This window comes from Sinocyclocheilus rhinocerous, unplaced genomic scaffold (genome assembly GCF_001515625.1).
Source record: "Sinocyclocheilus rhinocerous isolate Xijiao unplaced genomic scaffold, SAMN03320098_v1.1 scaffold365, whole genome shotgun sequence".
In the NCBI taxonomy this organism is placed as follows: domain Eukaryota; kingdom Metazoa; phylum Chordata; class Actinopteri; order Cypriniformes; family Cyprinidae; genus Sinocyclocheilus; species Sinocyclocheilus rhinocerous.
The window spans coordinates 606,568-631,196 of NW_015659915.1; the positions used below are offsets into that span (position 1 = coordinate 606,568).

A 24,629-nucleotide genomic window follows, 5' to 3' on the forward strand; every position below is an offset into this window, starting at 1 on the left:
TGAATGCGCCTCAGGCTGAAGGAAATGTAATCCACGTCTGTACAGTAGAGGGCGCAGCTCAAACTAATCACATGACGAATATGACGCAAGTTCAATACTATTCAGCAATAATACAAATGAAACACAAATGTGTCATTTTTGCTTAGTATGGTTGAATTGGATCATCGAAGGTCAGTAGCAAAGACATTGGTTAATAAAATGGGATTAAATACAAAAATGATATTTTGTCTTGTTGAACATTTAATTATTGCAGGTTTGTTTAATATTCTGAGTTTGCATTTGACTGATTTTATTCATTTTGAGGAACACTGAATCTGTTTTTGTGCAGGTGAGATGCATGTTCATATTTAGTCTAGAACTACAGTAAGATCATGTTCACACACAACGCTCTGCACTTTTTCCTGATTTCTGTCACCATGGCAACACCAGAGTTTTCAGTCAACACATGGAAACAAAGTAACTGGCGTTACTTATTTGAAAAAGTGACTCAGATATTTCCTTCTAAATTAAAAAGTAATGTTACTTTACTAGTTATTAAAAAAAAAAAAAAAGTAATCTGATTACATAACATACATAAGGCCCAAAAGTCTGAGACCTCATTGAAAAACTTGGAAAAGGTTTTTGAAATATTTCAGACAAAGGATGCGATCAGATTTTGCTTAAGAAGCTCCAGTGCTGCTGTCATTGAAGCAAAAGAGAGACACAACAAATACTACGACATTCATGATACATGATCCTATTCTAAATCTTACAAAGATTGAAACGAATGGAAACATTCCCACTAGTGTTCTCAGACTGTGTTCATAATACAGCACTGCAGAGATGAGGTGTTTTTGTATATAGTCCTGTAAGGTCACATCACCCTGCTTCCATCCACAAAAACCCAACTGGATTTTTCTGTTGCCTTTTGGACTATAGCAGAAAGTAAGCTCCGTGTCCAACAAAAGTTTGTTCATCATAATCTTCATGAGATTTTGTGAATTTTGAAGCCTAAATATAAGTAAATGTCCAAGACTAATGTCCTGACAACTTCTTGTCCCATTTAGACACTTGTTAGCCACCTCAAGGGGGTTTTACTTATGTATTTAATGTTGTGGAATAAAACATGAAAATATCTTGAGCTTATGTTCACCACAGACCTTATATTAGGCATTTAACCCAAAACCCATTCAAAAAACGAATCGATGATGGAACCAGAAGTGCTCAAATTAGAACTAATTTCCGGGTTTTGGCTTATAAAAGACCTCATCCCTGCAGCACTCTATTAGTGGTGTCAGTAATACCCCAGCAGTTTGTAGACTGCTTTCCATCTGTCTTACTGGCTTTATTTCTTTGATTCGTCCCTTGTGGACTGATCGGATCAGATGCATCTAATCAATATCCAGTGAGTTCAGCTGAACCCAGATCCAGACCGCACTGTCACCATTACTGCTCAGCTGATGTGGATTCAATGACTGATATAATGTGACCCTGCAGCACAAAAGCAGTGTTAAGTCGCTGGGGTATATTTGTAGCAATAACCAACAATACATTGTATGGGTCAAAATTATCCATTTTTCTTTTATGCCAAAAATCATTAGGATATTAAGTAAAGATCATGTTCCATGAAGATATTTTGTACATTTCCTACCGTAAATATATCAAAACTTAATTTTTGATTAGTAATATGCATTGCTAAGAACTTCATTTGGACAACTTTAAAGATGATTTTCTTAATATTTAGATTTTTTTGCACCCTCAGATTCCAGATTTTCAAATAGTTGTATCTCGGCCAAATATTGTCCTATCCTAAGAAATGCGTGATATCATTGTCCAGCTGTTAACTCTTCTTTAACCCTGTAGATTCCAGTACCAAGTGTGCCTACATTCCAGCCCAACAGCAGTATTCCCCAGCGCCTGGAAGCCATACAGAGATACATCAGGGATTTGCAGTATCCTTTCACACTCGTCTTTCAGGAGGGACATCGATGTGCTGACGTTGCTCCTCTTGCCACAATTTACAGTCACTTTATGTCCTTCAATCAGCCGTTTTCATATTGTTACTGTATGAACTTTATAACATGTCTGTAATAGTTCACTACTGCAGTATTACACTGGTCCAGACTCTATCATGAACACTGGTCAGGAATCAGTCAGCATGAACTGACGCTGTAGATAATTTATTTAAAGAAATAGTTCACCCAAAAAATCATGTACTTAAAGGCACAATATGTAAGATTGTTTTATTAAAATATCCAAAAACCACTAGAACAGTGTTATATATTTTGCTGACTTGTGTACTTACATTATCCCAAATGTTTCGAAGAATGTTTAAATCCAGAGAAATAAGAGTGGATGGTGGTTTATGCTACCAAACTCCAAAAAGAACAAAGAAAAAATAAACATTGAGCTAAAAACATAAAATATAACTTATATTTCAAGTTTTTTGAAGTCATGATTCAAAAAACATGATTTTTTTAAAAAATAGAATAGTTTATTGATCGTTCCTCCGCTGAGGAACAGTGAAAGTAAAACTTCTGGAAACAAACGCTCCTCAAAAGATCCTGAGGATCAGATTTGAGACTCTAAAACATGATTGATGGAGAATCAAGTAAAGCTGAGCTGCTTCAGTCCAGTAAGTGTTCATCTGGAGATATTACTGCAGTTATTCTGACGCTTACTTGATAAAAATCAGTCAAGATTTGACAGCAGAAACACACATGGTTTCAGTGAACAAAGATTATCTGGGCATTACATTTTATCAGTGATTTCAGCTCATTGTTATGTTGTAGGCAGATGGAATTTAGGCCACAAGAGTTACGTTGATGATGATGTTGACAGCTGAAATATCAGAAAATGTCAAGAACAATGAAACATTGTGTGTGCTGTTGGTTTGGCCCAATGTATGTCACAATGATTTGTTACATGACATTTTTCTCTGTATATATATATTCAGAATAATTCTCATGATATATTTCACTCATAATATAGGTTATTTTCTGTAAATGTTGATGTAGTGGTTGACTTTATACTTTATGACTTTATATAGTGCATTGTTTGTCTCCTGACAGTGTTCTGTGCTTAACATTGTCTGTCAGATACAATCACACTGGAACACAGTTTTTTGAGATCAAGAAGAGCAGGCCGCTCACAGCGTAAGACCCGTCCACTTATCTGTCTTTTCTCTTAAAGCTGTATCCTTCAGTTAAAGCAAAGTCGTGCTGTTAGCTTACTATATTCAGTACTTTTGATTATTATTAATAGACCTTATTAGGAGAATATTTTTCTGAATACTTTTCATTCATTTTAATTTTCATCTTTTAAAAATATTTCAGGCTCACTTGCATACAAACTCTTATTGCATTATTACCTACAATGTGTTTTTCAGATTGATGGACATTGCCAAGGAAATGACAAGAGAATCTCTACCAATTAAATGTTTGGAAGCCGTTATCCTCGGGATGTATCCTTCACTTGAACTGGATTGAAAATATTAACATTTTAATAGCATATAAATTTTTTTTATACATTTGTGCATATGAAAAGTGTAATAGTTGCACTCATACGAGTTGTGTTTGTGGTTGGTTCAGTCTAGCTTTGAATTTCTCCATTGTTCAATAACATCTGCTTCAGATGTGACATTCAAAAACAATCTGGACTGAAAGTGCTGCTTAAACTGTTCAGATCAGACTGAAATTATCAAATTATATTTTGGTTTTGGTAGAAGCTTTTGCTGCAGCATTTTGAACCAGTTGATCTTATTACTGAAGGACATCCAGCAAGTAATGCATTGCAATTATCTAGTCTTACGGATTTTTTTTTTCTTTTCATTTGGACAATAATGTTTATCTGTTTTATCATACAAAATACACTCCACTAACTTCTATACAGAGTATGTAGTAAATATAGAGCTGTCATAAGCTTAACAATGGAAACAAATTGGTTGTTTCCCATTAAAGTTTTTCATAAAATGAAAACAACAGGACCTAATACTGAGCCTTGTGGAACTCCATACTTAATTTGTGTTAGTTTTGACAGTTCATCTTTCACAAAAAGTGGTAGCAATCAGACAAACATCTTAATGCTTGTTCACAAATGTTAATATAATACTCTTATCTGTCCAAGAGAATGGCATGACCTTTGGTGTCAAAGGCAGCAATTGAATAGTACTAGAAGTGAGTTGCAACCCCAATCAGGTGATAAAATTAACTTGTAACTCTGACAAGTTCAGTCTTTGTGCTATGGCTAAATTCTGATCTAAACCCAAAATATCTGGCATAAATGGAGGATTTGGGATGGGTCTATAATTAACTTATGTTACTGGATGATCAAAATAAGTTCAGAATCCAGTTTAGTCTTTCAGTAATCTTCTAAACATTTTAGTGACCGAAAGAAGGATGTAGGCAACAAGAGGATTTCTTGGGTGTCCTGGAGATGTCCAGAATTAAGGGCTTAGACAGATTTGTAAAGATTATTGCCTGCTGGGTCTAGAAAAGTGCTCTGTCAGACAGTCTTGAATGGTACTGGCAGAATAAAGACTAAACTAGATAAAACAGAAGGAGTGAAAACATTCTAAGATGATGATTAGATCGTTCTTAAATATGAAAACAATGTAGCTTAAAATGTTGATTAATTTGGAATTGGACATTGATGGTAGGCTTCTTTTTTTTTTTTAAATGAAACATATGGATAAATCTTTCACATTGACATCTATAGCATGCATTTAGAAAGTAGATTTTCATTTCATGCTGACTTTAACACTTCCCCTGTACTTGCTGATAATGTACACAGCTGTCTGTTGAATATATTACCATTGACTCCCTTAACACAGCTGACGCTTCAGTTACCTCACCAACAGCATGCCGACCGTCGAGCGGTTTCCTCTCAGCTTTAAAACACAGTTCTCAGGGAGTCATTTCCGTCACATTGTGCTGGGTGTCCACAGCGGCGGCCGCTTTGGTGCTCTGGGCATCAGCCGCCGCGAGGACTTGATGTACAAACCGCTGGAGTACAAAACACTCACGGACCTCCTTCAAGAGTTCCAGGTGGCCTATCGGAGATACTGGCACACACTGTGCAAGGTCAAGATCGGTCATTATGTGTCACACGACCCACACAGCGTGGAGCAGATTGAGTGGAAGCATTCGGTGCTGGACGTGGACAAGCTGTCCAAAGAAGAGCTGAGGAAAGAGTTGGAGAGACACACTCGGGATATGAGGTTGAAGGTACGGATGATACGCCTACGGTTAAATCATAATACTGCTGACAGTACAAAATTGTGTGTTCTTGGCTGCTCAGAAACAAAGGTTGCTATCAGTGATTTTATAAGGAATAGCTCACAGAAAATTTGCCTGACCGGTATCAGAGAAATTTGTTGCAGAAATGACATGCTTTCAGCAAATGTAAAGGTGAAGCGTGTGCTGCGCCAAATGGAATTGCAAAAATTATTATTTACAAACAGGTTTCCCCAAACACTTTTATCGCACTTCTCTAGGTTGTCTTGCCAGTTAATTCCTAAAAATCTAATGATAGTTTGTGACTTTACCAGCCTTACGTGTTGAGAAGGAAAAACAGTAACAAATAGAGATATTGCAAGGTGATACTGTGCTGTTTTGGTTTTTAAATCTGAGACTGTTGTTAGACATGATAACTAAATGACGTGATAATTGGCCCTCTGATGAAGTCTAGATCTAAAAGACTATCTTTGAATAATTTCTGAAAACAAGTATCTCTGTCTTACCTTTATTTAGTAGTAAAACGTTCTGTGACATCCACAGATGAATGATGTCTGTGAACTCCAGCAGGTTTGTAATAGATTTGTGGAAATCGTGAAAGAGAGTTTCCTGTCATCTGCCTAATTGATAAATCAAACATGTTTTCAGACTGCCACAGTATTTAAAATAACACCTAGAACTTAGTGTCATGTTGCTTAAATCTTTTAGATAAGACTTGTCATCCACCATTTAAAATACATTTTGGGTAAATGCAAAATGGACCTAATACAGAGCCTTGTGGCATTCCATACTCAGTTTGTGTTAGATTTGACTGTTCCTTTTGTAAACAAAGTGGCAGGTGATCATACAAACATCTTAATTCTTGTCCAAATGTAATTCTCTTATCTGTCCAAGAGAATGACATGATCTTTGGTGTCAAGGGCAGCGCCAAAATCAAGTAGTACTAGACGAGAGATGAAAATAAAACACTTATTTAGTGATATCTGCCAGGTAGCATGAACATTTCACACTAATGGTTAATTTGGTGCTAATCTACCTCCTTCCAAACACAACCAGGACATCCCACTGCCATTTTGTTTGTATCCACATTTTCTGGATACTGGGATCTTCTTTGATCATTTTTGTTTGCATATTTTGTTCATAAAAGCCTCTTTGAAAAACACTACCATGAGTCACTTAACATTTACATTTATGTATTTGGCAGATGCTTTTATCCAAAGTGACTTGCATTGCATTTAAACTACATTTTTTTTTAGAAAAACCAGTGAGTCTCAAATCTCATCATCAGGATCTTTTGAGGAACATTTGTTTCCAGAAGCTTTACTTTCACTGGATCTTCCCAAGCCTCCAAAACATCTTACATCTTTTGAGGAGTGTTTATTTCTTCATCTCTCAATCATCATTTAATTGCATTGCATTATGTTTGAATCATTTCAATCTCATCTTACTAAGTCATATTATTGGAGATATAGTGTGACCACTGATATTTAGATCACTTTATGTCAGCATCTCCTGTATTGTTATAAAGATCTCATTGATTTACATTACAAGCATCAAAATTTCATCTTAACTTACTAAATTGCATATTTATGCTCAATTTGATTCTATAAATAAAACTAAGCTGTTTTTTCCTCCATATTCTCATTATATCAGACTATATGACCCATAAAAGCCTGATGGATCAAATGTGATACAAAAAAAAAAACATGAACATGGAATTTTTTTTAAATATTTTGTCTAAAGGTTCAATAAACTGTTCCATTTCAAATAATTAGATTATTTCATATGTCTTATGTTAATAATCACACCACATGCATTGTGTTTAGTGGTTGACTGAGCTCTGTGTTTCAGATTGGTAAAGCTGCTCCACCATCACCGTCTAAAGACAGAAAGAAGGATATGGGATCTCCTCTGAGGAACCCAGGCAGCCCGATGCGCAAGAACAGCCAAATCGACAGACGGTACTTACAGATCATTCACAACACTGATACAGTTACAACACAACATCTGACCAACAGGTGGTGCTGTTTTCACAGGTCGTCAGTGGAGAAGCGGTCCGGGCCGGCGGGGCCCGCGGTTGATGTGAACGGATACCAGATCAGGGTCTGAGAGATTCACGAGACAAAGACTGAAACGCAGCCACGAGAGGATGAAGATGTGTGTTCACTTGAAGAAGTATCGTGCTACACAGAGAATGTGTTCACTTATAAGGGTAGACACGAACACCTCCTCTAATCATTCATTTAGTAGAATAGCCACATTATGAACAATGCATCATATTTATATTCATTTTAATACTATGCCTCAGCTGTTCATTCTGCTGTGAGCAACTTTTCATATTTAATCTGTAAATACAGTGCAAGTAAACCTTTAACACTACTAGACACTGATGTAGAGGATAGCCTGTAGTCCATTTATTGGTGCCTTTGATCAGTTTTTGGACTGCAATGATTTTCTGGCTCAGTATTTTTGCCTTGTTTTCCAGTATAGTCTTAACATTTCTAAATCATTCAAGATACTTTTTCCTTAGAAGCAAAACAACTTGATTTTGAGTCTTGTTTTCTGAAAAAAAAAAAAAAAAAGCAAAGCAAAAGTATTTGCTCAAAACAAGAAAATTATCTGTCACTGGGGTCAAATGTTTAGTTTTCTTGTTTTGAGCCTCTAGTAAATGTATCTTGATTGAAGAATGTTTAGATAATTTTAATAGAAAACAGAACAAAAAAAGAAAGAAAATTGTCATGCTCTTAATCTAGCTTTCCCTTTGAATGCAGTTTATTTTTCTGAGCGTACTGGCAAGTATTTGTTTGAACTCACTTCATTTTGATGCATTTTTCAGAAAACAAGACTCAATTTCATTTAGTTTCTAGAGTACACCAAGGCTCGAAATTGGGACCATTTTGGTTGCATATGCTCCCATAATTTAATCTAATTTCTCTAAAAAACGTTCACAGTTATGTGCTTTCTGTGTGCTGATACGGTGACCTGTCTGCCGGTCTATCAAACGTTACATAACTTCATCTTTACATTCTTATCTTTAATGCAGATTTTAGATTGGTTCATATTAATTATTATATTACCTGACAGCGGAAAGCAGTGACTGGGTGATTAACATTAACAGCTAATATTAACCAATCTAAAATCTGCATTAAAGTTAAGAATGTAAAGATGAAATATGTTAATATATAATTTGTAGTTGGTGCTCATTAATTTTTGGTGGTGCTTCTAACTTTGCTACCAAGTAAAAAACTTAATTTCAAGCCCTGTACGTGCATCTTGATATATGAATGTTTAGATATTTGCACTGGAAAACGACAAAAATACAGAAGAAAATTATTATTATTATTTTTTTTTTTTTTTGCAGTGTTATAACATCTATAATAATACGAGCAGTTCGTCCTCCCTGACACACTTTTTGCACTTAGCGACACTTACAGTATTGAACTTTTCTTCTTTAGTCATCAGGTTTCACCAGTGATTCCAACCTGAACTACAATAGAGCAACTATTTGGCTTTGAAAGAGCAAAAGCACTCCCACTGGTGAATCTGTCTGGTGTTTCTGATGGCTTCAGTACTGATCATCATGTTATAATGGCCACTTTAATGGACATGCGTGTATGTAAATGATGTTGCAGAATATACAGGGTTCAGTAGTTATGAATGCAGCCCGCGCCCCTGTTGGTTTTTAGATTTTTTTAACTCTTAAAAGATAGGATGCTCAATTACACGCGTCCAAGTTTTTAAAGTCAACATGAAATTGACTTGAATTCATGTTCCTGCTCTTAAATAATTCATCAGTGCATAACATGCTACAGAAATAGCCTAAATGTTCGTCTTCATAATCTTTCATCAAAATAGGACTTGCTCCTCCTCTGAAGTCACTTTCTCATAATGATCAACCAACTATCATTCATTGATTTCTCTGTTGAATACCTCGTAATGTGTTGTGACTGTGAGCATCATTTCATGTTGACTTTAGGAGTAGCGTGATGTAGATGTGTAACAGTCTGTTTCATTAGCAGATGTTCTCCTACAGTAGACACACACACACTTACACACTAAAGCCAAACACACTTGTTGTGAGACACTATGAAGTGCACTAGTGTGATTCTGATGCGAGCAGAAGACACTGATGCTGGTGCTGTTAAATGTTCTTCATTAGAACAGCTTCCTGCCACATGATTAACTAACTGTGTGTGATTAACAGATGTTACTATTGTTGATTTTTCACTTTGACGTCACGGCACTGAATGTCTTTCAAACCCTCACTGGCTCTTTTGTGACACTTGAAACTGAAATGTACAATAAATTGCCTATAATTTGTTTTTGTCAAACGAGAAACATGTTTCCGTCGTGTGACATCTTACTCATTATACTCCAGATTAAAGTGCTACAACATACAAAATATAAGCATAAATGTGACCCTGGAGCACAAAACCAGTCATAAGGGTCAATTTTTTGAAATTGAGATTTATACATCATCTGAAAGCTGAATAAATAAGCTCTCCATTGATGTATGGTTTTGTTAGGATAGGACAATATTTGGCTGAGATACAACTATTTGAAAATCTGGAATCTGAGGGTGCAAAAAAATCTAAATATTGAGAAAATCATCTTTAAAGTTGTTCAAATGAAGTTCTTAGCTATGCATATTACTAATCAAAAATTAAGTTTTGATATATTTACGGTAGGAGATTTACAAAATATCTTCATGGAACATGATCTTTACTTAATATCCTAATGATTTTTGGCATAAAAGAAGAATGTATAATTTTGACCCATACAATGTATTGTTGGCTATTGCTACAAATATCCCCCAGCGACTTAACACTGCTTTTGTGCTCCAGGGTCAATTCACAAAAATAGTAAACAACAAATAGTTAAATAGCAAAACAATGCAAAAGTGAGATTATGAAAGTCTTTTCTAACATATGCATCAATGTTACATTTTTTAATGTAATGCATGCATTTAGAAAACAATGTTACCACGTTACAATAACGTTCGATAATGCTTTAACATTATCAATGAGTAAATACTATTTAAGTATTTATTCATCTTTGTTAACATTTAATAAAAATACAGTAGTTCACGTCAGTTCAGGTTCATTAAATAATACTAAGAGATTTGATTTTAATATTACAACTTGAAGATGAAGAAATGCTTCAGGTGCTTTTTTTTTTAGTTCATGTTAAGTAATGTAATGTTAACACATAGAATCTTACTGCAAAGTTTTACCAGTTATTAACTTACCACCTAAATGAATTAAAAATATATTTATAATCAAATTGAGTGTTTTTGCTCCAGCCGAGCTTTACTTGCAGTGAGGATGAACATGGTTTTAGCTGTGAATTACTTTGACCTTCTGCGAACCTCATTTCACTGAGATTGAAGAAAAAGCTATTGTTTTCAACTTTCTCATGAATGTACTGTAAAGCTTGACCGCAGCACATATGATGTGCATGTACAAACCCCTCATCTGTTTTCAAGAGAACACACTCAGATTCTTTCAAATGAAGGACTGTCATTAGATGTCCATAACGGCGTGTGCATCTGACCTTCAATAACAGCATCATGTGGCTGTGCTCTTCATTTTCTTCTTTATGTGTTCAATCAGCAAAAACGACAGCAATGCATGTAGTTATTTATTTAGCTCCGTTCAAAATATAAATTCAAAACCAAAAGAAACAAACTGAAAACTAATAAATGCATGTAAGTGCATTCTGATTACATTATCTTGAACATGTCAATCATAAACGGTGCATCGTATTTCCTCACATCAAACATCACGCTGGAGAATATTTCACACGTGCAAACACTCGCTCTGTTACTGAACAGAAAACTAAATATTCACCTGACCAAAAATTGTTTTTTTTTTCTTTCACAATCCAATTGTAAGGCAATGAAAATGAATGATAAAGACAAGCAATCCTTACATTTGTCAAATGTTCGGGTCAGACGGGAGGAAGCTGAAGCTTGACGATCAGACTGAGATGATCAGACGGGAACGCTTCGTTAGGAAGTCCTCGCAGAGACCAGAGATCAGCCGCAGACAGCAGAGACAAACGACCCAGCAGCTTCAACCCAGCAGCGCTCTCTGTCAACACAACCGATTTATTTGCAGAGTATCAAATGTGCTCCGTCAGGCTTTGATGGCTCATATAGTCTGATATAGTGAGAATATGGAGGAAAAAACTGCTTAATTGAGCAAAAATGTGCAATTCTGATATTTAAAATGATTATGAAATTCTGCTGCTTGTAATGTAAATCAGGGAGATCTTTATAACAGTGCAGCAGATACTGACATAAAGTGATCTAAATATCAGTCGTCTCTATATCTCCAGTAATCTGTCTCAGTAAGATGAGATTGAAATGATCCAAACATATAGTTTTGTTGATATTTTTAATTTTACTGTATTTTACATATATATATATATATATTTTTTTTTTTTCATTTTTATCAGTTTTTGCTGTTTGTTAATGTCTATGTAGCTTTTATTCATTTTTATTTCAGTTTTAGTTCTTTTAGTAATTTAAGTTAAACTAATGGAAAATAAGAAATGTTGCCTTGTTAACTAGCTGGAATAAAATAAGTGTCTTTTTATTTTAATAAATGTGACCCTGGAGCTTTTCATTTTTTTGAAAAGCTGAATAAATAAGCTTTCCATTGATGTATGGTTTGTGAGGATCGGACAATATTTGGCTGAGATACAACTATTTGAAAATCTGGAATCTGAGGGTGCAAAAAAATCTAAATATTGAGAAAATCATCTTTAAAGTTGTCCAAATGAAGTTCTTAGCAATGCATATTACTAATCAAAAATTAAGTTTTGATATATTTACGGTAGGATGAGGACAATGGAAGCAATCAAAATCAACAAGAGAGCAATGATACGCAAATGCTATGACAAGTCTCACATTTACGCATCTTTATTTTATTTAAAATATCATTTATCAGTATCATATTTGATCATCAGGTTTTTATGCCTCATATAGTCTGATATAGTGAGAATATGGAGGAAAAAACTGCTTAATTGAGCAAAAATGTGCAATTCTGATATTTAAAATGATTATGAAATTCTGCTGCTTGTAATGTAAATCAGGGAGATCTTTATAACAGTGCAGCAGATACTGACATAAAGTGATCTAAATATCAGTCGTCTCTATATCTCCAGTAATCTGTCTCAGTAAGATGAGATTGAAATGATCCAAACATATAATGCAGTGATTGAGAGCTGAAGAAATAAAGGCTCCTCAGAAGATGTGAGATGTTCTGGAGGCTTGTGAAGATCATTCCTCCGCTGAGGAACACATTTAACAGCAAAGTTTGATCACGTTGATCATTTAGAGACCTTAGCAATGTGCTTTTTCTGCTATATTGTTAACAGATAATGTGAGAATTATGATGTTTGATTCAGTGTTATTTTAGTATCATTAAAACTCTTATAGTTTTGTTGATATTTTTAATTTTAATGTATTTTACATATATATATATATATATATTTTTTTTTTTTTTCATTTGGTAGGACATTTACAAAATATCTTCATGGAACATGATCTTTACTTAATATCCTAATGATTTTTGGCATAAAAGAAAAATGTATAATTTTGACCCATACAATGTATTGTTGGCTATTGCTACAAATATACCCCAGCGACTTAACACTGCTTTTGTGCTGCAGGGTCACATATATTTTATTTCAAGTACCAAAATTGTTTATATGATTTAAGTTTTAGTTCACTATAACACTGGTCTGCTTTTACAGTCACGATGAGACGGACCAAATCAGCATTTTAAGGGGCGCTGCAGATATTTGCAGATGATCAGATGTGAGATAAGAGCTGATCAGCTCCGAGCATCACCTTCAGCTGCAGCGGAGCCGGTCCTGCGGCTGGAGAAGAAGATGTAGTCGAGCATCGCTCCTCCCTCGGAGTTCAGAGAGCTGACCACAGCCGTCTGCGTGTCGGGCTGGACAGGACTGTAAGCTGACCTCAGGCTCAGCGCGTGATGCAACGTGTGTCCAAACCTGCCGAACACCAGATTTCATGAGGAACCTCGTCAGGGATCTCCAGTCTCTTAACACATCTCACACAACGAGGAGTTCTGAGCTGTGAAGCAAACCAACCAGCTGCCAGATGAAAAAAACAACTACTTCATAAAGTATTTGTGATCCTGCAGCACAAAAGCAGTGTTAAGTCACTGGGGTATATTTGTAGCAATAGCCAACAATACATTGTATGGGTCAAAATTATAGATTTCTCTTTTATGCCAAAAATCATTTGGATATTAAGTAAAGATCATGTTCCATGAAGATATTTTGTACATTTCCTACCGTAAATATATCAAAACTTAATGTTTGATTAGTAATATGCATCGCTAAGAACTTAATTTGGACAACTTTAAAGATGATTTTCTCAATATTTAGATTTTTTTGCACCCTCAGATTCCAGATTTTCAAATAGTTGTATCTCAGCCAAATATTGTCCGATCCTAACAAACCATACATCAATGGAAAGCTTATTTATTCAGCTTTCATATGATGCATAAATCATAAATTATGACTGGTTTTGTGCTCCAGGGTCACATATGAAATAATAATAAAAGGCAAAGCTACAAGACTATGTACTTCCCCTGAGGCACTATGCACTTTAATTACTTATTATAGACTTTTGATTAGATGTGAAAAAAAAAATCTATATATTTTATAGTTTATTATAAATATGTACATAATCACTGAGCTTTAAGGGAAAAGCCAGTTCTCTGCTTGATGGATGAGGAGTATGGTTAGTTCAATGGACAAGACTCTTCTGTTCCTGAACACCAGCTAACTCACCTTGAACTAAACATGTCCATGTCTTCTGGGTCTGTAAAAAACAGAGTATATTTCAGGAAGCAGACATGATTGCTAACACCTCAGACGTATGCAGAAGTGTGTGAGAAGTTATGGGTCGCACCAGCTGTTTGCAATATTAAAGGGACAGTTCTCCCAAAAATGAAAATTCTGTCATTCCAAACCTTTATTTATCTTCGGAACACAAATAAAGATATTTTCTATGAAATCGAGCTTCATAAATTCTTGTAGCATCATAAAATTACTGACGTCACGTGGACTGTTTTATCGATGTCCTTACTACGTTTCTGGGTCTGGGAACATTACAGTTGTGTTGCTGTCTACAGATTTCACCAAAAATATCTTAATTTGTGTTCTGAAGATGAACGGAGGTCTTACGGGTTTGAAACTACATGAGGGCGAGTACTATTACTATAGTACTATTTTTGGGAGAACTATCCCTTTAAGATCTTACAAAAGTAAAATCCACACTAAAGGCTTAGTAACTACTAGTTGATTTTTATCTAACTCAGTATTCATTGCACCATTTTCTCTTAAAACTTGAGAAGCAGCTGGTAGGTTGTAAGCATTGTGTTGAAGTAATGCATAGTCATATATGACGTTTACCTTCAATGATCTAATATCAGCCTTCATAGGTTTTAACTCTTGGCTAAAAACTGTTACTGTTATTTAGGAGAACTCTTAGCGGTAAGATCAAAAGTTTTGTGAATACAGACCCTGATGACTAACCTGTCAGAGTCTAAGCATTTTATGCAAGCGGCCAACAACCCGTCAACAGACAAGAACTATTTCTTTGAAAACCATGGCATACACAGATTAAGTTTTAGCTAAGGTTAATGGTGCAACGTCAAACCTAGGCTTAGGCACAGCTGGTGCACCAGACATGAGGAGAGTAAGTCTATCACCTGGTGTTTTATCAGTGACTCCTGGTATGAGCTCCAGATCAGCGGGCCGCACACACGCCGCCGGACAGTATCGCAGCTGACACAGAAACTCAGCGCTGTACTGACGATTGTCTACTGCAAACACACAGCTATGAGCTAAACACATGCATGCTGGGAATCCAGAGCCATTAGTGAAATGTTGAGCTGACCTGAAGCTGTGGTCTGTGCATCAGACCAGTACTGACAGCCGTCAGTGATGCCGAGGCTGCTGGGCCACAACGGGGAGAAAAGCCTTGTGTGATGGACTTTATACGACAAATCCAGCTGACCTGAAACCTGCAAGAGCACACAATCCATTCATCACAACACAATCCAAATCAGTGTTGGGGAAGTTCATCTAAAAATCTTCAACAGTGTAATTAGATTACTGTACAAATGTCCAGAAACTGTACTGTACTCTCTCCAGAAAGTATTTAATTACTTACCACTAATTACTTTCTAAATCCTATATCAACCTTGACGAGTTAATGATACACGGATAAACATGAAACGGTTCTTTTAATTCTTTCAAGTAACTACATCAATTATTCTGGACACACTTTAGATTAGGGTCCAATTCTCACTATTAACTATGATTTTGCCTCAAAATACTCCTAATTACTGCTTATTAATACTTTGTAAAGTAGTTGTTAAGTTCAAGAATTGGGCAGGATTAAGGATTTAGAATAAGGTCTTGCAGAATTAGACATTAAAGGCAGAGTAAGTGATTTTTCAAAAACACTTTAGAAAACTGATTCGGGCCGAATCGCAAAACAAACTTGTAGCCAATCAGCAATAAGGGGCGTGTCTACTCGTGATGTGGAGGAGAGAGCTTTCAGTGCATGGGACGGACATTAGCCGAGCGACAGAGAGATAGAGATGGCGGATAAAAAACAAAAGAGGAAAACGTCTGCGGAACGATAAGGCAAGAAGTAGGACCCGTGTAAATATCGGATCAGCTTTCCAGCGCTGGAGAGAACTCAAGGAGCGGAGGCCTGCGATCGGACGCCGAGGTTGCTTTGTTTCTTCTCAATAGCTGAGTAACACCGTGTCTACAACAGCTAAAGTCTGCCTACACTGGACGCGATCAAACGACCGTTGAAAACCATTTGAAATGTGTGTCAGCACGTCATAAATAGAACCCGGCAGCAGTTTTCTGTCGGGGATTTGTTGCGCCGCGCCGCTCACGTCCGTAGACACGGTGTAACATTGGTTTTGCTTTGTTTCACAGAACTAATCGTTGCCTGGGTTGCGTACGTATGTGTGGGGCGGAGCTATCAAAATAGGGGCAAGACCCTTTTGGGGTAGGGGCGTGTTTGTTTTGGTGATTTCAAATATCAACATTGGCTACCAGAAATCCCTTACTCTGCCTTTAATATGTGCTTTAAGTAACAATAAACAGCCAATATCCCAGTAATATTCATACTAATAAACAACTAGTTAATACTGAAGTGTTACCAATATTCTTATTAACTCACCAAAGTATTTAACGTGAGAAGGGTGCATAAAAAGCATGCATTTTAAGGTTAGACTTTAAATGTTGATGTTAAATCCACTATTGCATCGTGTATAAATGTTCTACAGTCTATACACAGTATTGAGTTCAATTACATAAGAAGTAACTGTAATTAAATTACAGAAAAAATAAAGAGTAATCCCTTACTTTACTTTTTCAAGGGAAAAGTAATTAAATTACAGTAACTAATTACTTGGTAATTAGTTACACCCAACACTGATCCAAATACAACACTAAGACTGGGAAAACCACACACATATATGAAGTACACAACAGTTAATGTGTCTAAAGAGTTATTTTTGCTGGAAATTTAACAAAAAAAATATCTTGCATTTTTTGCACAAAACAACTGATTAGGGCTGTGTGTGATATTGAAGAAAAATGCGATATGCAATACCTTGTTAAATAATGCGATATTCGATACGATATTGCTTTAAGTGTGGGAAATCAATTTAAATTATATTTCCAAATATTTAAAAACTGAAAATTACATACATATATATATACACAAATATATAGGGCTGGGCGATATCGACAAAAAATGTATCCCGATAATTTTTTTCATATCAGTCAATATCGATAATTATCACGATAAATGTCAAATCTTTATTTATTTCAAGTTTAAAGCCAGATTTTTGCTCTAAAGTGAAAGTTGTAGAAACCAGACCATTAATTGTCCTTAACAAAATAAATATCTAAATAGAAAAATGTATTTCTTAGTTTCTGCATGTCCTAATGAGTGATATTGTTTCAAATCAAGAAACAGGTTTGGGTTGCCTGATAATATTAATAATAATATCACTGTTTTGTCTCTTAGAAATGCACAATTGATAGTAGCTTGAGTTAGGATGCAGAGGTATATTTTTTATATTTTCTGATCAAAATCAGTAACATCTGTAAAAATTGTAGCAACCTCAGTTTTATATGGTTAAATTTATTCTGACCAAGGTTTTTTTATTATTATTTTTTTATTAAGCATTGGTCTCCCATAGTAGCATACATTTAAATCATGATAAACAGTTAAAACCCTGGTAAAACTATAACTATATGTTTTTTTTAGGTAGCCTATTTGTATGAAAAACAGTAGTCTAAAAACATTCAGTATAAATGCACACATGCTATAGCTTAATCACAAATACATGGAGATTCTGTAGCACTGGTTATAAAGAATATCTCTTTGGATTTGAGACTTTAGTCTTTGCAACTTTACAGATCTTCTTTATGTACCAAGAGCTTGTAACACTCCAAAGAGAAAGGAACAATTGAAATCGCATCATATGACCCCTTTAAATCACTGAGTCAACTGTGTTCATGGCTGAATTCAAGCACTGGATCTCACAGCGCTGCTTAGTGCTCGCGTGACCGAGTAAACGCATCTGCTCTAGTGAGCTCGCGCCGTGCGGCAGTTTGAACTTTGATCCGAGCAGATAAACGGTCCGAGTGGCGCGATTCAAATGAGTCGCGCTGTTTCGTTCCGCTTTTGGCGCATAAACATTATATCGAACATTTATCGAACTCTTCATATCGTTTTATCGAGGAAAATTATATCGCGATAATTAACATTATCGAATGATCACCCAGCCCTATATATATATATATGGATTAAAAAAATTAATCGCGATTAATCGTATGATTTTCTGCGATTAATCGCATTATGTAAAACATTCAATAATGAATTCAAAAGTAATGTATTGTGCATTTTTTTATTTAAAGGGGTCATATGATGCGATTTCAATTGTTCCTTTCGTAAATTAGGTTTACTAATTAATTTCTTGAGGAAGTTCATGTAAGCCAAATCTGCGCAGATTTAGTGTATAGGGCATTAACGTTTTTATAGAAAGTATTTTATAGTTTGTTATAGAAAAACAAGTTATGCTCAGAGTCCAGAGCCTCGATCATTCGGACGCGGTGCGCATGTAGTGTGAGCGCTAACTGCACCGGAGCACGGAACTTCTGATACGTGCAGCATGATTGCGTGTACATTTCTGAGCTGCAAAAGTGATAGATCTGTAAAGCAATATATTGTGAGAGGGCCGTGTGTTACCGCGTATCAAACGACTCAAAATAATAAACCACAAAGTTAACAAAACGATGCACTCCACTGTGCTGAGCGAGAGCGCTTCTCTGCTATCTTCACGTGCTATCATTGGATTTTTATTTTAAATTCGACGAATACTCGAAATTTGATTTGTTTTGGCAGCCCTACTCACCATCCAAGCAGGTAACCCGTGGTAGTAAAGCTGTCCGGTGGTGATGAAATTCCACAGAGGGCTGTTGGGTAAAGCGTTAAAGTCCCCACATAAAACCACCTCACAGCGTCTTCCTTCACTCCTGCATTTTTTGATCATGATGTCAATTTCAGCAAACACGATGGCCAGCTGGGCGAGCTTCACATCTCCTCTCCTGGGGTTGAACAGCAGGTGTGTGTTGGCCACACATATGGGGCTGAACACTTCATTCTGCCCTGCCATCGGCTGGAGGAGCAGCACAATGCCCACGTTGTCACGATCTAGCAGCTCACAGTCCGATTGGCGAAACTCCAGCAGATTGATGGAAAGCTGGGTAAAGCGGTCGCTGTGATAACACACTGCACAGCCGTCCGTTTTGGTCCCAGTGCGGCGTTTGTAGATGCAGGTGTAACCTGGGTAAAAAAAAAAGTTCAATTGTTAATTGTAATTAACAGGAAACAACTTCTGAACACACCTGCAAATTCACAACTTATTACCAGTCCGACTGATTTCAACTAACAAACAAAGCTCTCAAATCTTATTTCCAGCCAAATCCAGTGGGTTCAACTGGATAAGCTAAGAAAAGCATTAAAATGCAATGACACCTACATCGTCATGGCATCTCGTGTGCCAAATCATATATAATAAGGCTGCCTGACGCACACCTAAAATTCGAATGCAACGTTTTTGCATTGGATTTTTATTTTAAATTCGACGAATACTCGAAATTTGATTTGTTTTGGCAGCCCTACTCACCATCCAAGCAGGTAACCCGTGGTAGTAAAGCTGTCCGGTGGTGATGAAATTCCACAGAGGGCTGTTGGGTAAAGCGTTAAAGTCCCCACATAAAACCACCTCACAGCGTCTTCCTTCACTCCTGCATTTTTTGATCATGATGTCAATTTCAGCAAACACGATGGCCAGCTGGGCGAGCTTCACATCTCCTCTCCTGGGGTTGAACAGCAGGTGTGTGTTGGCCACACATATGGGGCTGAACACTTCATTCTGCCCTGCCATCGGCTGGAGGAGCAGCACAATGCCCACGTTGTCACGATCTAGCAGCTCGCAGTCCGATTGGCGAAACTCCAGCAGATTGATGGAAAGCTGGGTAAAGCGGTCGCTGTGATAACACACTGCACAGCCGTCCGTTTTGGTCCCAGTGCGGCGTTTGTAGATGCAGGTGTAACCTGGGTAAAAAAAAAAGTTCAATTGTTAATTGTCATTAACAGGAAACAACTTCTGAACACACCTGCAAATTCACAACTTATTACCAGTCTGACTGATTTCAACCAACAAACAAAGCTCTCAAATCTTATTTCCAGCCATGCATGTTAAAATTTGCATTTGGATTCGATGGCTTAGTATGCAAATGACACAGTCCAAATGTAAATGACAACGTTCTGGCAAACAGGCTCTTCAAATACAAAATGAAGGTGACGTCTGAACTGCTGGACCCCTTTAATACTGCATTTGGAAGCACGGAGTGAAATTTATTAATTTCGTAATACAGGACACTAAATAAACTATACAAATACTATAAGCATATCCAACTTTATCTGCATACATACTCACATAAATTGATATATACTATATCAAATTTCAACTGCTTGATTACTTCTATCATCACAAAATGTGAGCTATATTATCATCATGACTTGACATGTCCTTATCTGCACACCGGGTCATTTATTTCATGATGCATTGTGCCATTATCTTCTCCACTGTACAGCTTACATTTGGGCCTGTTCTTCATATAAAACGACTGTATGACGTCAGAAGACGTGCACCAGTCAAATAGACTGTTATGACACTGTTATGATTCCTAAGGTATAAATTCCCATCTGCTTTCCCTGTATGGAAAAGAACAGCATGAACGTTCTGCTGAACATCTCTTTGTGTTTTGCTGTTCATGACACAAGGGTTTGCAGGTGCACTCATGTTTACATCAGCAGTGGGTTTCATCATGGAGCTAAACTCTGCAGGACACCGGCCCTCCAGACCGAGTGTGGGCACCCCCGGTTTAAGGTAAGACACCAGTCTAGTCTGTGCTGAAACGCTACTGTCAATCAAACTATCGTGGGAGGGGCCTGTTTGTGCCATGTCAGCACCAAACACCTCTGATGTATTTAGAATAGGCCAATGAAAGTTGGCGAGTGGAGGAATTGTTCGAAGCTCCCGTTTACTTCTGCTGGCCAAAGCATTGAGAGATCTGCACAAGGTTAGTCCTGACCCAGAGGTAATGCATTAACTGTGTTTGGCAACCATTTATGCTCTACGGACTACAAAGTTTTTAGGCACAAGCCCTGGGTCTGACCCAGGAAAAGGTGGAGAGGGAGACAGAGGGGGGGATGACATTTTCTTTAGGGCCAGACACCATCGGGCCTCTGGACCAAGGTAGGTGCTTTTGTACGCCGTTTGCCACAATTTCTAAGAGACGAGAGGCCTCCCAACATGGCAGGCCTTGCTCCACCTTGCCGCAAGCTACCCACCGTGGATTCGCCGGACATTGTCCCTTTGGTGCCATTAGTGCAGTATCTGGATGCATGGCTAGCGCTGCCCAACCCATCACACTGGCTAATCAGGATGATCCGGCTGGGCTATGCATTCAAATTTGCCAGGTGCCCACCCAGATACTACGGTGTCCCGTTCACCTCAGTAAAAGGTGAGGATGGTGGAGACAATTCCTCTGCACAATCTGACCTATGTTGCATCCTGGAATTAAACCATGCCATGCTGGTTTTGTCTGGCCAGAGGAGAACTGGCCCCCTGACTGAGCCTGGTTTCTCTCAAGGTTTTTTCTCCATTTCTGTCACCGATGGAGTTTTGGATCCTTGCCACTGTCGCCTTTGGCTTGCTTAGTTGGGACGTTTGACTGACTGCACAGACACTATTGGAAAAGAGCTGAACTGGATGATGACGACGACATCACTGAATCATCAATGGACTGACTTTAGCCAAAGACTATAGAATACCCAAGACATGTCACTCGTATAATTTTGAATGGGGAAAAATGCAACGCTCAATATGGCCACTCTATCAAACGAAGTTCCGCCTTCTGAGTAAAAGAGCCAATCGCTAAAGTCATCGCATCACTGCAGCTGCTATTTAGAAGTCCCCGTTGCTATAGAAACACTCAGCATTCTGAGACGTGCGCCTAGGACTGCACATGCGCACTGGCTGGTCTAGCCTGAGAAATAAGCTTTTTTAAACGCTATTTAAGCAAAATAAACAACATTTATGATACAGTTGTTGTCAGATTTCATTGGTGATTTCAAATACACAAACTATCCTTAAATAGCTGTTGCCAGCAATCTGCCTCGGAACGTAAACATTTTAGAAACATCTGACCATAATGAGCTTTTATAATCGTCAGATTAATAATTTTATATCGCCTTTGGTTTTGGAGGTTATCTCAACTCCAAATTTTCCTTTGATTATATGCTTGTTTTCATTAACAATTTGGTTAAGAAGTAACATCTGTGCTTGTTTGCATGTCTTACTATCATGTATTAATGTAGCAATTAACACTTTTATTTTTTAACCTTTATTTGAATATGTGCGCTCTGCAATATTTCTATGAACAAATCTCTGACAGAGACTATCAGCCAATCACTGTGTGCATAGTTAGAAAGTATGCTGACATCATCCATAGCAACAAGGTCAACCCCGCCCTTACTCTTAGCTTAAGAAAGTAATCGCGTTACTGCAGCTGCCGTTAGAAGTCCATGTTGCTATAAAAACAGTTAGCGTTCGGAGATGTGCACTTAGGACTGCGCATGCGCACTGGCTGGTCTAGCCTGAGAAATAAGCTTTTTTAAACGCTATTTAAGCAAAATAAACAACATTTATGATACAGTTGTTGTCAGATTTCATTGGTGATTTCAAATATGAAATTTTATCATAAGCTTGGCGAACAGTTTTGGAGAATTTGATGTTTCCCCATTCAAAGAGATAGGAGCTGCAATTGCATGCCCGAGAGGCATTTCAAAGATGGCCGCCGAGTGACATGACTTGCCTTAAAGGGACTTTGCTTTAGCTGGAAAAATTACACTGTTATTGTCCTCTTGCATTATTAACAAACTATTTTCCTGTTTGACACTGTAAAGCTGCTTTGACACAATCAGTATTGTATAAAGCGCTGTATAAAGGTGACTTGACATGCTGACGTGTCTCTGACACAAGATAGACCTGAAGCGATAGACCTGAAGGATGTGTATTTTCATGTCTCGATCCTTCCTCAGCACAGGCAGTTTTCACAGTTTGCCTTCGAGGGACGGGCATATCAGTACAAGGTCCTCTCCTTCAGGTTGTCCCTGTCCCCTTGTATATTTACAAAAGTCTCAGCATCTCTTTTCTCAATGTGGAGTTGGTAGCCATGACAGCATGTCTTTCAGAAGATCCTGATCTGTCGCCACACTTTTAGCCCTGGGACAAACCTTGTGTTTCTATGTGCAGGAGTGGCCTTAGAAGAAGAGTCCAGGGCCCGTATTCACAAAACATCTTCAAGCTAAAAGTAGCTCATAACTCGCCAATTTAGGAGAAAATCTTAAAAATAATGGGCGTGTCAGTTCTAAATGTATGACTCCTAAATTTTTGCTCTAAGAGTATTTCACAAAGCGTTTTTGCACTAAAACTAGCTCCTAAATCTGTGAAGCGTTAGGAGCAGTGAAGAGGACTCCTAAGTCACTAACACTAATTTGTTTACGAGAAGCATACAGGCTGACAATTAGCTGAACATATACATATACGTATATTATATTGTTTAATTAGTGACACTTAGCCTGCATTTTAAAATCTTTATTTGAATATGGCAATTAACATTTTTAAACCTTTATTTGAATATGGCAACATAACATTGCGCTCTGCAATATTTCTATGAATAAATCTCTGACAGAGACCCCTCCCCTCTCCTATCAGCCAATCACTGTGTGCATAGTAAGTATGCTGACATCATCCATAGCAACAAGGTCAACCCCGCCCTTATCTTAGTGGTAAGATAAAATGTTTTGTGAATACGGGCCCAGATGTGTTATTGTTAGGGATGTAATGATACACCGCAAACCGGTTGAAAATCGATACAAATGTGACGATTCAAATCGGTTTAGATGTTAAATGAATCGCGATACAATTGGGGGGTAGGAGTTTATATGAATGTATCTCTGAGGGGAAGTGACTGTATTTAGAAAAGTTTAGATGGTATTTTCTTTCCATCTTTCATGTCAAATTACAATTTATCAATAAATTCAATACACTATAGGGCTGCTACCAGTCAGATTAAATAATTTACACTGCAAATAACAATAATTACAACTGCAATAAATAATGTTATGAGATTAATGTTTTAAATACATTTATGAATATACAAATAAGAAATGTTGGGGGGAAATTGCATACTTTTCAACATATTAAGCTACCAGTAGGTGGCGGTAAGTCACTTAATGAGTGAGTCATTGAGTCATTCATTCAACCGATTTGTTCAAAACGCTGAATCATTCAGTAACAAAACACCGCAGAGTGTTGCTTGGAGAATGTGCAATACTTCTGCTGTGATTAGAGGTGTACGATATTGACAAAAAATAATATCTCAATATTTTCTGGGATTTTATTAATAACGATAATTAGACGATATTTTGCTGAGTGTGTTATTGTGCTGGTATCTTAAGGACTTTCGTGGACAGCTGACTTCTGAAGTTTTTGATATTCTTCATATTCTGTGTGGTGGTCAGATAGAAATTAATCTTTTCCAATAGGTTTAAATTGATTTTTACCTTTTCTGGGCATTTTTACCTTTATAAAGCCATTTTGTCAAATTCTTCATTGAATTAGAATAATAAGACATTTGGGCTGTTACCAAGCAAATTAAATCAGTATCAACAGTATCAACAATGCAGAGGAGAAACAG

General features: G+C 37.1%; 2 protein-coding genes across 4 annotated transcripts in view; one reads left to right on the forward strand and one right to left on the reverse strand.

Moving 5' to 3' along the window:
• Positions 1–7,937, forward strand: part of vash1 (vasohibin 1) — an 11,149-nt gene extending 3,212 nt beyond the window's left edge. For all 3 annotated transcript variants that reach the window (XM_016533087.1, XM_016533088.1, XM_016533089.1), the window contains 6 exons: positions 1,843–1,931; positions 3,078–3,134; positions 3,368–3,442; positions 4,823–5,204; positions 7,065–7,174; positions 7,250–7,937. In XM_016533087.1, coding sequence (XP_016388573.1) covers positions 1,843–1,931; positions 3,078–3,134; positions 3,368–3,442; positions 4,823–5,204; positions 7,065–7,174; positions 7,250–7,322 — 786 coding nt within the window. In that variant the 3' untranslated portion in view covers positions 7,323–7,937. The remainder of the gene's footprint in view (positions 1–1,842; positions 1,932–3,077; positions 3,135–3,367; positions 3,443–4,822; positions 5,205–7,064; positions 7,175–7,249) is intronic.
• A 2,911-nt stretch (positions 7,938–10,848) lies between these two features.
• angel1 (angel homolog 1 (Drosophila)) overlaps positions 10,849–24,629 on the reverse strand; it is a 23,084-nt gene continuing 9,303 nt past the window's right edge. Inside the window, exons 3-9 of the mRNA XM_016533075.1 lie at positions 19,588–19,914; positions 18,710–19,140; positions 15,154–15,280; positions 14,966–15,079; positions 14,043–14,073; positions 13,072–13,235; positions 10,849–11,305 (exon numbers count right to left, since the gene is read on the reverse strand). Of these exons, the coding sequence (XP_016388561.1) occupies positions 11,163–11,305; positions 13,072–13,235; positions 14,043–14,073; positions 14,966–15,079; positions 15,154–15,280; positions 18,710–19,140; positions 19,588–19,914 (1,337 nt within the window). The 3' untranslated portion in view covers positions 10,849–11,162. The remainder of the gene's footprint in view (positions 11,306–13,071; positions 13,236–14,042; positions 14,074–14,965; positions 15,080–15,153; positions 15,281–18,709; positions 19,141–19,587; positions 19,915–24,629) is intronic.